General features: G+C 46.9%; 2 protein-coding genes and 1 long non-coding RNA gene across 7 annotated transcripts in view; 2 read left to right on the top strand and 1 right to left on the bottom strand.

Moving 5' to 3' along the window:
• NCAPH2 (non-SMC condensin II complex subunit H2) overlaps positions 1 to 15,188 on the bottom strand; it is a 35,530-nt gene extending 20,342 nt beyond the window's left edge. For 2 of the 5 annotated variants that reach the window (XM_081210092.1, XM_081210096.1), the window contains exons 1-9: positions 15,078 to 15,188; positions 11,582 to 11,783; positions 10,676 to 10,777; positions 10,501 to 10,556; positions 8,748 to 8,829; positions 6,789 to 6,860; positions 1,575 to 1,654; positions 849 to 985; positions 600 to 692 (exon numbers count right to left, since the gene is read on the bottom strand). In XM_081210092.1, the coding sequence (XP_081066218.1) occupies positions 600 to 692; positions 849 to 985; positions 1,575 to 1,654; positions 6,789 to 6,860; positions 8,748 to 8,829; positions 10,501 to 10,556; positions 10,676 to 10,777; positions 11,582 to 11,704 (745 nt within the window). In that variant the 5' untranslated portion in view covers positions 11,705 to 11,783; positions 15,078 to 15,188. Of the gene's footprint in view, positions 1 to 599; positions 693 to 848; positions 986 to 1,574; positions 1,655 to 6,788; positions 6,861 to 8,747; positions 8,830 to 10,500; positions 10,557 to 10,675; positions 10,778 to 11,581; positions 11,784 to 12,897; positions 12,914 to 15,077 lie in introns of those variants that run through there. The other 3 variants (XM_081210093.1, XM_081210094.1, XM_081210095.1) reach the window with 3 other exon arrangements.
• Positions 14,089 to 14,425, top strand: LOC308595476. The gene is made up of 2 exons (XR_014012057.1): positions 14,089 to 14,219; positions 14,259 to 14,425. It is a non-coding gene; the product is annotated as an uncharacterized lncRNA (long non-coding RNA).
• Positions 15,189 to 15,356: 168 nt separating the features above from the next.
• Positions 15,357 to 16,188, top strand: part of LMF2 (lipase maturation factor 2) — a 34,394-nt gene continuing 33,562 nt past the window's right edge. The window contains exon 1 of the mRNA XM_081210006.1: positions 15,357 to 15,519. Coding sequence (XP_081066132.1) covers positions 15,420 to 15,519 — 100 coding nt within the window. The 5' untranslated portion in view covers positions 15,357 to 15,419. The remainder of the gene's footprint in view (positions 15,520 to 16,188) is intronic.

Below are 16,188 nucleotides of genomic sequence, written 5' to 3'. Positions count from 1 at the left end.
TTTTAAGCATCTCCAATACGGGCTCTTATTTTTCAGATGCCCTCAGTCGCCTCCAGAAAGCCAGGCGCAACTCCACCCCCCTCCCGCCCCATTCTTTATAATCACACTTTCATCCAGGCACTTCAAATAACTTACAAAAAAAACATTCAGTCGCAAGTCTAACAATAACCTGCATCAAAATCATCCTCCTATTAGTTATGCCTAACAGTATATACCGTATTTTTTGCACCATAACACTCACTTTTTTCCTCCTAGAAAGTAAGGGGAAATGTCTGTGCGTGTTATGGAGGGAATGCCTACGGGTGGCATGCCTACGGATTTTCCTCCTCTAAAAGCTACGTGCGTGTTCTGGTCGGGTGCGTGTTATAGAGCGAAAAATACGGTACTTTTGTCCCTACTCATTTATCCTAACTTTCCCCCCTTCCTCCCTCCCCTTTGATCCATCCCCCAAAAAAATTGTTTTCTCTTCTAACCATGTGCACAGGTTATTCATTCTAATTTGGATGCTTGGGTTGGCTTCCCCCCCATGCTATCCAATTCCTATAACTTGTCCATTTATTCAAAATCTTTTGACATTTGTCTTGCCAGGCGCAACTCACCGCTTTCTTCGGAGAAGTCCAGCGCAGCGACAGGCGTCCGGAACCCGCAGACGTCCATGGGCGTGGAGCCTGCTGGAAGAAGGCCCTGCACACCTATAGAGGAAGGAGAGGGTACTGAGAGGGCCACCCTAGAGCATGGCAGCAACATCCCCCTAACGACCCAAAGCATGTGGCCCCTTCTTACGCTCTTAACATCCCCCCCCCAAGGGAGCAAGAGGGAAGAGAGAAGCGCTATGCGCCGGCCCCTACCTATAGAGCCGATCCCCCGGTCCCAGTTCCTGTCCTGTATCGGCGAGAGCCCCACCAGTTCCAGCCTGCCGGTGATTTGAGGAGTGCAGATGTTCATGTGAAAATCCTTCCGGCTCGCCAACTTCTCCCCCTTCTGGCTGCAAGGAAACACAGTGACCTCTTCAGTCTGTAGGCCAGCCCTGTTAGAATTCCTGCTCCAGGTTTGCAGTCATGGGATTGTTGTCTTTCACATGACGGTGTAGGTTTTGACTCCACAGAGTGGGAAGTGATGGAGACAGGATGTTTGTGTTCCTGTGTTCCGTGAAGTGGGATTATTGTCCTTTGCTCTTTCTCTCTTTGCTGTGTGATGCTAGAGAGAGAGGGAGCCATGTTGCAGTGCTCTGTGTGTGTTTATAAATAAAGCTGATTAGCCAAAATGCTGAGTTGCTGAGGTCTGTTAGGCAACTTGCACAAACTCTGTGGATCCCTAAGTGTGCCGATGTCTGCTGGCATCGGTCGCTGTGATGTTCGGGCTGAAGAAAGATTGTGAAGCTCCCGAACGATTGACCAGGAGGGAGGGAACATGCCAGTCGGGCAGGTGTCTCTACCAGGATCCTACTCGTGTGTAGGCTGAACTCCTGACAAGCCCTAGAGAGCTGGGCAGCATGAGAAGGCACGCCTCCCCCAGAGCGCATTGAGAATCCCCTCTGACTAGGAAAATTAAAGGCTGGGGCGGGGGATCCTTACCTGAAGAGGGGATTGTTCGTCTTTTCTGCGTCATCTGGTGGAACCAGGGCCATTGGAGTCAAGGGGACAACGTCGTTCGCCTGGAAAGATAAGGAAGCGAGTTCCAACGTCTCTAGGGAGAGGGGCGGTGGGGGTCGTCCTCTGGGGCAGGAGGGGTGCTGAGCCACTATGCCCTCCTGGAGACTCGGCCATCTCAGGCTAGAGAGCTCTTGAGCTTCCCTTCAGCTGAGTGCTCCTCTTCAGCTGCTGGCAGTGCCCTATTTTTCTAGCTGGGAGTTGTGAGCAAAGGGATCACAGGAAGACAGGAAGCAGCCTTGCGTTGTGCTAGATCATTGGGGCCCATCTAGTGCAGTTTTGCTCACACTGGCTGGAAGCAGCAATACAGTGGGTACCTTACAGATAGGTAGCCGTGTTGGTCTGCCATAGTCAAAATAAAAAAATACCTTCCAGTAGCACCTTAAAGACCAACTAAGTTAGTTCTTGGTATGAGCTTTCGTGTGCATGCACACTTCTTCAGATACACTGAAACAGAAGTTGCCAGATCCTTCTATATAGTGAGAAGGTGGGGAGGGGTATTACTCAGAAGGGTGGTGGGAATGGGAGATTGGCAGATAGCTGAGATGAGCCTGTTGACAACTCTTAATGACTGTAATAGGTCTTACAGGAAAAGGCAAGGGGTGAGAAGGTGAGAAATGGCTTAGTCATGTATAATGAGATAAGAATCCAATGTCTTTGTTTAGACCAGGTCTCTCCATGGTTTTAAGTTTGGTAATGAGTGGGTACCTTTAAGTGGGTACCTTGGTTCTCAAACGGCTTAGTACTCAAACAGCGAAAACACAGAAGTAAGTGTTCCGGTTTTCGAACGCTTTTCGGAAGCCCAACTTCCGATGCTGCTGTCGGCTATTGTTTCCGGGGCACCTGCACCAATCAGAAGCTGCGCCTTGGTTTTTGAACATTTCGGAAGTCAAACGGAGTTCCGGAACAGAATAGGTTTGGCGCTTCTGTTTTCGCTATTTCTTTTGCATTTTTGTTTTTGAGGCTTTTTCGGTTAATTTATTTTTGTGACAGTGTGGAGCCCAGTTCAGCTACTGATTGATAGATTGTGTGACTGCGGAAATGGATAAAAGCCCCCCATCCAAACAACGTTCATCATCAGTGCAGGTAAGAAAAAAATAATTTTAATTTTTATCATCTAGAATACTGTCTTATTTATTTTATAGTAGAAAACATTGATTATTGCTTTCATTTTATGTATCAATGGTCTCGTTAGTAAAATTCATGTTAAACTGCTGCTTTAGGGGTCGTTTTAAAAATCTGAAACGGATTAATCTGTTTTGCATTACTTTCTATGGGAAAGTGTATCTTGGTTTTGGAACGCTTTGGTTTTGGAACAGACTTCTGGAATGGATTGAGAACCAAGGTACCACTGTACAGAGTTTCAGTCTTACCCCACCCTACTAGGAAAATAGATGCTCTGCTGTTTTTTTAAATAACCCTTTCCATTAAAAGTTTTCAACATAGAGTACAATAAAAGCAAAATAGAGTGAGAAGATAGAAATAGAAGAGCATAAAAAAGGAATAAAATGAAGAAAGGAAAGTATAAAACCCTCTATCTCTAAGTTATATCTTTACCCTTAATCCACATAAAAGAGATGTTCTGCTATTGAGCCACAGCCCTTCTCGTGTATCTAGAACAGTGGAGGGTGGGGGAAGCACACACAGTGCTGTTGGAGACCTTCCAGGAAAGGGGAAATCGGATGGGTCCGCTTGCTGATTAAAGGAGGCATAAACAAGCAGGGCTTTCTGGCTTAGGGGAACAGGAGTGTGACAGAAAGATGACAGAGCTGGACTCGGAAGGTCGAAAGCACAAGAACGTAGGAAGAATGTCAGGAAAGCATTGTTTAATGTCTGGATAAGATATAAGGACTTATTGGAAAATAAAACTCCAAGGTGGTTGTCACCGATGGAAGCAAAAGCTCTGAAAAAGCTCAATATGGAGGCCAAATGGCCGAAATATTGGGAAATTTTGGAACAAGACGGAGATAGATTGAAATTGCAGAGTTTTGAGAAATTAAAAAACAAAGTGTGAGACTAGCTTCATTATTATCCTCAGATAATGGAGACATATAATTTGGATAAGAAAATTGGCTTCCAGGTCGAAAAATCAAAATTAGAAACAGAACTGTTAGAACCTAAAACTAAGATTTTGTCAAAAATGTATAACTTGCTGTTGAAATGGAATACTCAGGATGAAACGGTGAAATCTGCTATGATTAAATGGGCACAAGATGTTGGACATAACATTATGTTTGCTGACTGGGAACAGTTGTGGACCACAGGTATGAAGTTTACGGCATGTAATGCCTTAAGAGAGAATTTAATGAAAATGATTTACAGGTGGTACATGACCCCAGTCAAGCTTGCAAAAATCTACCATTTGCCCGATAATAAATGTTGGAAATGTAAGGAAACTGAAGGTACATTCTTTCACCTTTGGTGGATGTGCCCAAGGATTAAGGCTTTCTGGGAAATGATATATAATGAACTGAAAAAGGTATTTAAATATACCTTCTTGAAGAAACCAGAGGCCTTCCTCCTGGGCATAGTCGGCCAATTGGTGCTAAAGAAGGATAGAACTTTTTTATGTACGCTACAACAGCAGCAAGAATACTCATTGCAAAGTATTGGAAGACACAAGATCTACCCACTCTGGAAGAATGGCAGATGAAGGTGATGGACTATATGGAACTGGCGGAAATGACTGGCAGAATCTGAGATCAGGGAGAAGAGGTGGTGGAAGAAGATTGGAAGAAATTTAAAGACTATCTACAGAAATATTGTAAAATTAATGAATGTTAGAATGATGTTGGATAGAAATTAAGTGGTCCCCCGCTGTAATGCTTTAAGGGAATATGAAAAATGGGTTGTTAATAGGGAAAAATCTATGGTTACTATTTTAAGACCAAAGATTAGGATAAACAAAAAGGGTAAGGATTTGCTGAGCCAACAAATTGAACTGGAATACAAAAAAAGGGAGGTATGAGGAGGTCCGGGAAACAAGCTAAGGAAAATAAGTAATAGAAAAATGGAGTGGCTTTTAATCATTTTTTTTCTTTTTTTTTCTTTTTCATTTTGTATTGTAATATCTTAAAAAAATCCTAATAAACATCTTACAACAACAACAAAAAAAAGAACGTAGGAAGAATGCTGTTTCCAGCTGACCTGACATCTTGTGCCAGCCACGGAGCAACAGTTCTCAGTCTGGAACTCACAGCAATGTGATATTTCAATGGCCACAAACATCTATGAGCAAGGGACTTGGAAAGGAAGGCTGTAGGCCATGCCTTGCATGCAACAGGTCCTCCTTGCATCAGCAAGGCCGGGAATGTTCCTGGTCTGAACTCTGGAGGATCACTATCTGTCAGCGTAGAGAAAAACTCTCTTAAATGCACCAAAGGCCTGACTCAGAATAAGCCAGCTTCCCATTGCTTCAGTTTCATCACCTTGGCTGGGAGCCCTGGAAGATCTGCTCCCTGCCCTGCAGGGCTTCCTCCCATCTGGCCTGGGAGGGTGGGGCCCGGACTGACTCCAGCTACAAAAAGTCAATGCTGCTGAAGAGGCCAGAGACCATCTTGGCTGCCTCTTGGAGCAGACCCAGGTCATCGAATCTGAGCTTCCACAGCTGCCCCTGGCCATGAACCACCATTGGCAGAACTGGTGGCGACAGCAGCAGTTATGCTCTATGCTTATAATATTTTATCCTCTTGATAACCGTGCCGTTTGAAATGTGCACTTAGTATTTGACCTTTTTTTAGTAATGTTTTCTTTTGAAATGAATTCAAGGCAATTATTTCTTTAACTTTGCTGAGCTCAAGGTGCATTCTGCAATTGACCTTCTTTGCAACGCTTTACTTTGAAACCTTTTAAGATAATATTATAATTTCCTGTTAATTACTTTGCTTTGGATATCTACATCTGACTTTCTTCAGTAATGTTTTGTTCTGGATTGTTTTATCTGATGTTTGAATGTGTGGTAAATAGCTTTGAGATTTCTTCCTCAAAGCTGGCTTTAAGAGGGGATGTTGAGATAGATGGAGTTGTTTTCTCTTAATTAATAATTACCGTATTTTTCGCTCTATAACACGCACGTAGTTTTTAGAGGAGGAAAACAAGAAAAAAAATATTCTAAACAAAACAGTGGATGTATGATTTTTGTGGTTCATGCTGTGGCCACAGACATGTGATCTGACAGTGAGTTTGGAGTAGCCCAATGCAAAAATCCTGAGGATCCATGTGGATCCATGCTTTGTAACCACGTTTTTGCACCACTGCGGCCCCAGGCAACAGTGGGTGCGTGATTTTTTTGGTGCAAGATGTAGCCATGGACATGCTATGTGATCTGATGGTGAATTTGGGGTGACCCAGTGCAAAAATCCTGAGGATCCATGTGGATCCGTGCTTTGTAACCACATTTTAAGTGGGGAGGGAAGGAAAAGCACTCAAGGGACAAGGAGAAGGATGCTGCTAATAATGCAGAAAAGGGGTTTAAGAGGAGAAGGCTCCTCTCCTCTCCCGCTTTGCTCCTTTAAAGCAAGCAGGCTCTGCTTTTCTTCCTCCTCCCGCTCATCCCCGGCTTAGCGAGCTGAAAAACTTTGCTGCTATGTAGCGAGCTGAGTGGGGAGGAGAGAGGGACAGAGAGCCTGCTTGCTTTAAAGGAACCAACCGGACAGGAGCCGCTTACACTCTCCTCTTCCACTTTGCTCCTTTAAAGAAGCAGGCTCTCTGTCTCTCTCTCCTCCTCACTCAGCGGCTCTTCTCCCGCTTTGCTGTTTCAAAGCGAGCCACGGAGGAGGGAAGGAAGGGGAACCATGGATCCTCTGCTCACGACTGCAGCAGATCCCACCCGCCACCCGTAGGCATTCCCTCCATAACACGCACAGACATTTCCCCTTACTTTCTAGGAGGAAAAAAGTGAGTGTTATGGTGCAAAAAATACGGTATATCTTCCAATACCAAAACCACAGTTCCCCATGTTAAACTTAGATGTGTTATGACACACACCGCGCTACTTGTGGCCGAATTCACAATTTCAGCAGTGGGGCAGGGGGGGGGTGAAACTTGTATGAAGCTCAACATACCCCCCCTTGAATTCCTGACCCCTCCCATTCCATTCATCTTCAGACATCAAAAATGGGAACAGTAGAGGCTACTCACACTATTTCTCTGGTTTTCCCTCATGTCATTGCTTGCTCTGCTGGTATCACGGATGTCGTCCAAAGAGAGGAACTACAGAGAAACAGAGAAACTCCATCAATGGCGCACATTGCCTAGGCAAGCAAGGAGTGGGAGGGCAGAAGAAGAAAAGGGAGCCTGCCCAAAGCTACATACTAAATTGCTTTTAATGGGAGGTACCATGGCTGCCATTTAAAAATAAAGATAAAAATCTAGCCTGCCCCATCCCTAGTCCTCAAGGCAGGCTACAATTTTGAAGTGACTTTAAGTGTATTTAAGCAACATAAAAAGATACATGCACCTGACAAAGTAGACTTCCATCTATATAACCTTATTATTAATAATAATTATTATTACTATTATTACTACTATTATTATTATTACCCGCCCTTCCCGGTTCAATAATAATAATAATAATAATAATAATAATAATAATAATAATAATAACCCGCCCTTCCCGGTTCAAAAACCGGGCTCAGGGAAGCTAACAACAAATTTAAAACACTTAATTGTAAAAGCAGCATAAAATACAGTATAAAAATATGAATAACAATGAAATTCAAAATTCAGAAATCAGTTTAGGGGAACTAAGCATTAGATAATCCCCAGGGCTAGCTGGCTGAATTGGTCCTACTTGGGCCAGCGAGGAGGCCAGGGGAGAATTAGCTGTGGGGTCTCAGAGTGGGTGATCTTCATAAAAGGGGAGGGGGAGGGAAGGAAGGAAGGGGAATAAAAGATCAGGCTAAGTTCAAATTCAAGCCAGGCAGAATAGCTGTGTCTTAAAGGCCCGACGGAAGGAGGTTAAATCCTGCAGGGCCCTGGTCTCATGGGACAGCATTCCACCGGGTCGGAGCCATCACTGAGAAGGCCCTGGCCCTGGTGGAGGATAATCTGACTTCCTTAGGGCCTGGGACCTCTGAACTAGGGTTATTCATGGTCCTCTGTGGGGCAGACCAGGAGAGGTGGTTCCGTAAATGAGGGCCCTGAGCTGCTTTATACCATAAAACATTCATTAGGTCAGCAGTGCTTGAAACTCAATCTCAAGGTCAAGAATCTTGCATTGCAGGGGGTTGGACTACATGATCCTTGTGGTCCCTTCCAACTCTAAAAATTACTATTATTATTATTATTATTATTATTATTATTATTATTTCTCCCCCACCCATCTAGCTGGGTTTTCCCAGCCCCTCTGGGCGGCTTCCAACAAAAGATTAAAAATACATTAAACCATCAGTCATTAAATCTTCCCTAAACAGGGCTGCCTTCAGGTGTCTTCTAAATGTCATATAGTTGTTTATTTCTTTGACATCTGAAGAGAGGGTGTTCCACAGGGTGGGTGCCACTACCGAGAAGGCCCTCTGCCTGGTTCCCTGCAACCTCACTTCTCACAGGGAGGGAATCGCCAGAAGGCCCTCGGCGCTGGACCTCACTGTCCGTGCTGAACAATGGGGGTGGAGATGCTCCTTCAGGTATACCGGACCGAAACCGAATCTACAATTCTATGAGGTTTGAAGGAGCTGCAGGATTCCAATGTTGCTTCTGCTAGAGCAGGCAAGCCCAGCCACCCCTCTGGAATTTATACAAAGAGATTGCTGGCAGCATTTTCCTGTAAGTTTCTGCAACTAGAAGAAGCCTACAGTCATCACCAAGAGCAAAAATTAAAGCTTTTGCCAACCTGGTGCCCCCCAGTTAAACTAGGACATCCCCTCAGCTGATGGGAGGCTGTAGCCCAGCATCCGAAGGCTGGCAGGTTGGCAAAGGCTGTTCTACAGATGGATGAAGCAGAACGGCCACAGGCAAGAGCTGTTTGACGCTGCTCTGACAGAATCCATCTGCAGCCAGTTTCTGTTGCTGCCTTTGGCCCCGTCAAAAGAACAGCTTTGCCTGCGGAGGGAGAGAGAATATGGACACATTCCCTTGCACAATGGCAATGGGCCTCACCTTTTCCTCTTCTGCTGCTGGTCCATTGCTGACATCTCTGTCAACTCCATCTTCTCCTACTGATGCAGCCTGCTTCTCACGCCTAATTGGTGGGAGTTGAAAGAGTCACGAGAAAAGGAAAATCAGAGCAAATTGTTGTTTTTTAAAATTTTAATCCCTCTCTTTTTCAAGCCAATGAAAGTCCCCCCGAAGAGTGCAATTTCAGAATCCAGGTTACCAGGCAATACTACAGTCGAGGTTCAGGATGAAGGCGCCAGGCAAACTTTCCTGGGGAGAGCATTCTACAGAGCGGGAGCCACTGCAGAAAAGGCCCTGTTCTTGTTGCCACCGTCCGGACCTCTCAAGGAGGAGGCACACGAAGGAGGGCCTCAAATGATCTCCGGGAAGGTTCATATGGGAAGAGGCGGTGCTTGAGGTATCGCGGTCCCGAGTCTTTGGTACCACAGAACCTTCTGCCTACTTACAGCTATAGTAATGACTGGCTGGATGCAGTCAGACAAATAAGCCAGTGTAAAATTCTTTGCACTGATCATTTCTATCTACAAATGGTGGGGTGGGTGGGTTTCGAAGTACATAGACAAATGTGGTTTTATGTCAAAACAACACTTCTCCTTGCTAGCAAGGAAGCTAGCACGTCAGGGGAGCTGCGTTTTTGGAATTGTTCTTATAATAAAACACACAGAGAGTCATAAGGAAACGATGCCTTATGAGGAACGGCTAAGGGAGCTGGGCATGTTTAGCCTGGAGAAGAGGTTAAGGGGTGATATGATAGCCATGTTCCAATATATAAAAGGATGTCACATAGAGGAGGGAGAAAGGTTGTTTTCTGCTGCTCCAGAGAAGCGGACACGGAGCCATGGATCCAAACTACAAGAAAGAAGATTCCACCTAAACATTAGGAAGAACTTCCTGACAGTAAGAGCTGTTCGACAGTGGAATTTGCTGCCAAGGAGTGTGGTGGAGTCTCCTTCTTTGGAGGTCTTTAAGCAGAGGCTTGACAACCATATGTCAGGAGTGCTCTGATGGTGTTTCCTGCTTGGCAGGGGGTTGGACTCGATGGCCCTTGTGGTCTATTCCAACTTTATGATTCTATGAATGGTGGAAACACCTAGCCCCACGGTCATAACACGAGGCAGCAGGAAACGAGCAAGCGAAAGACATGCCAACTTAAGACAAATGAGGCAAACATTTGGAAGCAGCAAAACAAAATTGCTCCTTCACAATATGAGGACATAAACCTAGAGCACTCTCAATGCCAGAAAACTTCCAGAAAAGGAAGCTATTCAGCTCCACTAACCAAATATTTGCTGCCAATATTAGAAAAAAGTACACCTGACAACTTAAAAGATTTGTCTAAAGTAAAAAAATAATGGAGAGAGACAAAGCTATCTTGGCAATACAATCAAGCCTCGGATCGCGAACACCTCCGTTTTGGAACGTTTCGGTTCCTGAACGTCAAAAACCTGGAAGTAAATGCTCCGGTTTTTGAAAGCTGAGTGTCTGACGCAGCTTCCGCATGAGTGCAGGAAGCTCTTGCAACCAATCAGAAGCTGTGCCTCAGTTGTCAAACATTTTGGAAGCCGAACAGGCTTCTGGAACGGATTACGTTCGACAACCGAGGTTTGACTGTAACTAAGTCAAAGGCAGCACAATGGGCAGAGGAAAGTGAGGGATTCCAGGACAGAAATATAAAGAGCTCTAGCCACTGCAGAAGTGAAAATCTTCCCTCCCCCTCAAAAAAAGTTCAACTAACTTCTTATTGGAAATGAAATCAAGTGCCTGGAAGACCAGTGAGTAGAGAGATTCCACCTGAAAAAAGAGAAAAAAGGCAACAGGTTTAGAGGCAAGAATGGAGGTTTGCTAAGCCAATCAATTTTGTTGCAGTTCCACGGTCCATCTAGTTTGAGCATTCTTGATAGCCACCTCACCTTCTTACTGTAGATGCAGGCAGAACCTTGGATGAGCATTGCTGCTTCTGTAAAGTTCATGGTGGTTCTGCCATTATCAAATGAAATGCAGATCTGCGCCAGCTGCAGGGTTAAAAAAATAAATAAATACATGAGGTGACAAGAGAATACAGGAATAATAGATTCTGTTTCGGCAAAGTAATTCTAACAGACAGCAAGAGCTCTGTTTGATTTTGTTCTTCAATCATATCAGCATCGAAAAGCAACTAAGGGTACTGCTTATATCCCAATTTAACAGGGAACAAATGGAGACATGTTGGATCTCCCATAGCTTGCTTCCCTGAAACTTTGCTTCTCGCAGTGAGGGAACTGTCAGAAGGCCCTCGGTGCTGGACCTCAGTGTCGGGTAGAACGATGGGGGTGGAGACGCTCCTTCAGGTATACTGGACCGAGGCCATTTAGGGCTTTAAAGGTCAGCACCAACACTTTGAATTGTGCTCGGAAACGTACTGGGAGCCAATGTAGGTCTTTCAAGACCGGTGTTATGTGGTCTCGGCGGCCGTTCCCAGTCACCAGTCTAGCTGATGCATTCTGGATTAATTGCAGTTTATGAGTCACCTTCAAAGGGAGCCCCACGTAGAGCGCGTTGCAGTAGTCCAAGCGGGAGATAACCAGAGCATGCACCACTCTGGCGAGACAGTTTTGTGGGCAGGGAGGGTCTCAGCCTGCGTACCAGATGGAGCTGGCAGACAGATGCCCTGGACACAGAAGACAGGTGCTACTCCTCCTTTAAAGCCCCGCCCGCAGCTAGGAGGAGACTTTCACTCTGCAGGGGCAGAGGCACCATAGGTAGAATGAGATTCCCGTGCCAAAGCAGCTCCCTGCACACACGCTTCCCTCAAAGCAGGAGCAAATGGAGGCACTTACCTCCTCCAGGTACTCTCCCAGCTGAGCTGCCACATCCACCGCCCAGTTCGCAGTGAGGTCCCTTATCGGCTTGAGGAAGTGCACGAAACGAGACTCCACGTCCTCCATGGCAGCAAATCCCATCCAGAACAGACCCACACTCCAGGGGTTTAATGCATTTTAGGCATGAATGTTCAGGTTCCGCCCGCTGTTCAAAGACCTGCTGTTCAGATAACAAATAACCAAAATAAAGAAGAGAGAGACTTGCATAATCCCACCCATTAAGAACTGGAGCCAGTGTGGTACAGTGGTTAGAGCAGAGCTTTCCAAACTTCCCACGTTGGCGACGTATGCTTTTCAGATATGCGTCATTTCACAACAAAGTAATTCAGTTTTACAAGTGAACCAGAGTTTGAGCTAACCCCACTCAGTTTGAGTGGCAGGGAGTGTTTGAGCAACACACCTGCCCACTAACACACAGTTTGGAAAGCTCTGGGTTAGAGTGTAGGGACTATGACCTCCTGGAAGCCCAGGGTTCAAACCCACCATCAGGCTCCACACCTTGGCAAAACCAAGCAGCCTGGCTTTAGAACCCTCCGTCTTGTTTTCTGCCCCATGCTGAAGACTCCCTCTTTACCCATTTATCATCAATTTACATATCAGCTTTACATGTGTCCCAAGGCGATTTGCAAACATGCTACATAAACACCTGAAATAATGTTTTTTGAAATATTTCTGTCCTAGAATGGGAACGTTTCACACATTACTTAAAAAGACAACAAAATGAATTGGACTCCTTTTCAGGTTTTGAATAAACATACACAAATTTCTTGATTGTTAACATAGTAGATAGATAAGGATTTATACAATTTTACAGTATGCAGAGAACAATATGAGTGGAGAAATCAGAGGGAGGAGCTGAGAGAGGTCTCGGGGGAGGAAGGAGGCAGGGTTTGATGGGGAGGTGAAATGGGGGGGGGATAATGAGATGTTTTGATATTTTGTTTTATTGAAACTGTTATTATTATTTTTTCAAAAATATTTCTGTCCTGCTGATCAAGCTTGCATAATCTACTATCACTTATCAATTCATGAACCACCTGTTCCATGTGTCTCAAGGGAATTTCCAAACACACCACAGGAAAGGCATGTATTTTAAGGGTACGCCCCTTTCTTCCAGTCGTAAACCATTTCTCTCCTCTTCCCCCCCCCCAGACATCTTTATTGGCAGTTAAAAAGTACATAATTATATGTGCACTAAACATGGTGAGACGTAAATAAGAGAGAGAAATAGAAAAAGAGAAACAGACCGGGGGGGGGGGGGAGAAAAAACACACCAAACTTTTACAAAGTTGCTATCCTGTTCTTTGCACGTGCTTCCCGTGTGCCTCTTAGAAATTCTGATTATCAGGCAGTACATAAATGCCTGAAATAAAGCAACTGTTTTCACTCTGGTCTCCACCCCGTATTTTTACACTGATGCCAAATGCATCCTACTGTTATTATGGTTATTGTTAATTATCTGCTCTTTCCCTGGGCAGGTGGCCACAATTAAAACACGGTATATTAAAAGTAGAGCTTCAATTAGTCACAGGAATAAGGCGGGCTGGGAGGGGAGCAGTTAGGGAGTCCTAAGAGCTCCTCTGAAGAGCATGTGCACTAGAGGCGCCAAATGAAGGGAATCAATCAACCAATCAATTAAAGGAACAAATCTTTTGGAGCTGGGAGGGTCGTTTCCTTTTGGTTTTAATGCTATATCTAGGTGGCTTGGGGGGTGTTGCTTTAGGTTGCCCTGGGCAAAATAAAAGCAGGTCACAAATTCAACGAATGAATAATTCATTGGTGGATTGGTGGACTGAACGACCGAATGCATAAAGGGAAGCAACAATCAAACGAATTAGTAAAGGGAATGAAAACGCCGAGTAATTTTATGGGTTTTTTTTTCCTAATAACGAGAACCACCCCATGATCCTAGGATGAAGGGGCGGTGTCAGTACCGGATTTACGTATAAGCTAAACAAGCTATCGCTTAGGGCCCCACTCTCTTGGGGGCCCCCAAAAAAATTAAAGGGGAAAAAACCCTGGATGTACATTTCCAAAATATAAGATAAAAAACAAAATAAAACCTACATACAACAACAGTGTTCTGTGTTTTGAAGGCTCCCATGATGTAAATCATGGGCCCTGCCTGCTCCCTAAAATATCACAGGTTTGCTCCTTTCTATATATAGGGTGCCTACATTCTGCATGGACTGGTTGCATGGCCACATGTACAAATGGCTTTAGATACCTATTACCGTATTTTTCGCACCATAGGGCGCACCTGACCATAGGGCGCACCTAGTTTTCAGAGGGGGAAATCAAGGGGAAAAAGATTATTCCCCCCCCCCCCAGCTCTGGGAGCAGCAGACAGGCTGCAGGCAGCCTGTGCGATTCTCCCAGACCTTCGTCCTGCTTTTGCGGGAGGTGGGGGGATTCCCCCACCTCCCGCAGAAGCCGCGCAACCCCTTTAAAGAGTGTGCGGCTTCTCCTGGCTTTTCTGGGAGGTGGGGGAATTCCCCCACCTCCCGCAAAAGCCCACAGAAGCTGCGCGTTCTTTAAAGGGTGCGTGGCTCCTGTGGGCTTTTCTACGAGGTGGGAGAAGGGACTGATGCGGCCAGTCAGTCCCTTCTCCCTCCTGAGGAAAAGCCCGCAAGAGCGCACAGAGCTTGTGTGCGGCTCTTGGGGGCTTTTCCCGCCTGCCTCCCCCCTGCATTCGCTCCATAGGACGCACACACATTTTCCCTTGCTTTTTAGGAGGGGAAAAAGTGCGTCCTATAGAGCGGAAAATACGGTAGGTCCATCAATGACCATATAGCATATATTCCACACACAAAACAGCGGCAATTTGTTGTTGACAAAGGACAGCTGGACATATCAAGGGCCCCATGACCTTCAGCAGCTTTGGGCCTCATCAAACCTAAACCCTGGGCGGTGTAAAAATTTAACACCTCCTACAACAACGACTGAACAAATTAATTTGATTCTGAACTGCCATTAATTTGATTCTGAGTTGATTTTATGTAAATGGTGCTATTTTTACTGTTGCTAGCCGCTCTGAGCAAGGCGTTCGCTGGGGAGGGCGGGATACAAATAAAATTTTATTATTATTATTATTATTATTTTATTTTATTATTTTATTATTTATTAAAAATTTTATTATTATTATTATTATTATTATTATTATTATTATTATTATTATTGTTAGATAAATTAATAAATATAAAAAACCTAAGAAACACACCGAAGAATAAAGGGAATAAATGAGCAAGCAAATGAGACCCGCGAATAAATAAACGAAGGGGGTAAATGGGGGAGGGGAGTTGGCGTCGTCGTCTCCTGAGCATGTGCAGAGTGCAATTGGCCTCAGCGCCGCCCCTCCCCTCCCGCCCTGGGAGGGGGTGTTCCTACCTGCGCGGTTGCTATGGAGACCGGGAGACCCCCCCCACCCGACCCCCCTTCCCTCCCCCGGACTCACCCTTCGCTCCCTCGCGCGCCGCTCCCAACGCTCCGCGAATTCGTCTTTCCCGCCCGTCGCGGCGCAGTGACGCCCACGAAGCCGCGCCGCTGTGACGCGATCCCTCGGCGACGCCTCCTCGTTTCTTAAGCGCAGGCCCCGCCCCCGGCTCTCTTCCCGGCCCCGCCCTCCTTCTCCTCCCCCGCGCCCCGCCTGGGCGCTGGCGTTCTAACCGCGCCCCCCTCTCGGCGTCTGAGCCAATCAGCTCGGCGGCCCTGGCGTTCTGAGCCCGCCCCCTGGCGAAGTTGGCTACATTGTAGCGAGCCGCGAGCGCAGGCTGCTTCTTTCGCCGCCGCCGCCGCCATGGGAGCCGAGCCGCCCCGCCTGGCCCGCCAGCTGTTCCTGCGGGGCTTGGCCGCCGTCTACGTCGCCGCCTTCGCCTCGCTCTACGTCCAGGTCCCCGGTAAGCGCGGCGCCGAGAAGGCTCCCTCTTCCCCCGGGACTCGGGCCCTGCCGCTGCTACGCGAGGCTCGCCTCCGTCCCGGGGGCCGGAGAGGGCCCCGCGGGCCGGAGAGAGGGAGGAGGCCGCCGGGGAAGGGGTGGGAAGAGGGCCAGGGTTTGTGCTAAGGGCCGCGGGGGAGAAGCGGGAAGCCTTGAGCCGAGCCATTGCACTCTGCACGCGCTCAGGTGCCCTCTTGCTCTCCTGCACGGGAAGTGGCGTTTTGAGGCGGCGGGGGGGGGGGTTCCGCTGGGTCTGCATGAAATGTGGGTAGCAGCTCTCGGGGGTCGAGCTTGTGGCGTGTGGGTTCGGGCGTTCTCGGAAACCGGGCCTGGCTGCATTGCAGCGGGTCGGACTGGATGACCTTTGGGGGCCCCTCTGGACTCTTAGCATTTTGTGGTGCTGAGGATTCTAGGCATTGCAAGCTGGGGGCTGCAGGTGAGGCCGGAGGGAAGCATGCACGGAGCCCCGCGTGTGTGAGAGAGAGGGAGACGTGGCTGTCGGCCTGGGCCTGGAAGGACCGGGACAGATGCTGGCAACTTCGGAGGAGCTGGCCCGGGCAGCGGAGTCGGGTCTGTGCAGGGCGCCCCTCTGGCTCGGCAGGTGGAGGCGGGACGAAACCGCCCGCTCCGC

This window comes from Podarcis bocagei (assembly GCF_964188305.1).
Source record: "Podarcis bocagei genome assembly, chromosome: 10".
NCBI lineage: Eukaryota > Metazoa > Chordata > Lepidosauria > Squamata > Lacertidae > Podarcis > Podarcis bocagei.
The sequence above is the reverse complement of the archived record's forward strand: the minus strand, read 5'-3'. Positions and strand labels throughout refer to the sequence as shown.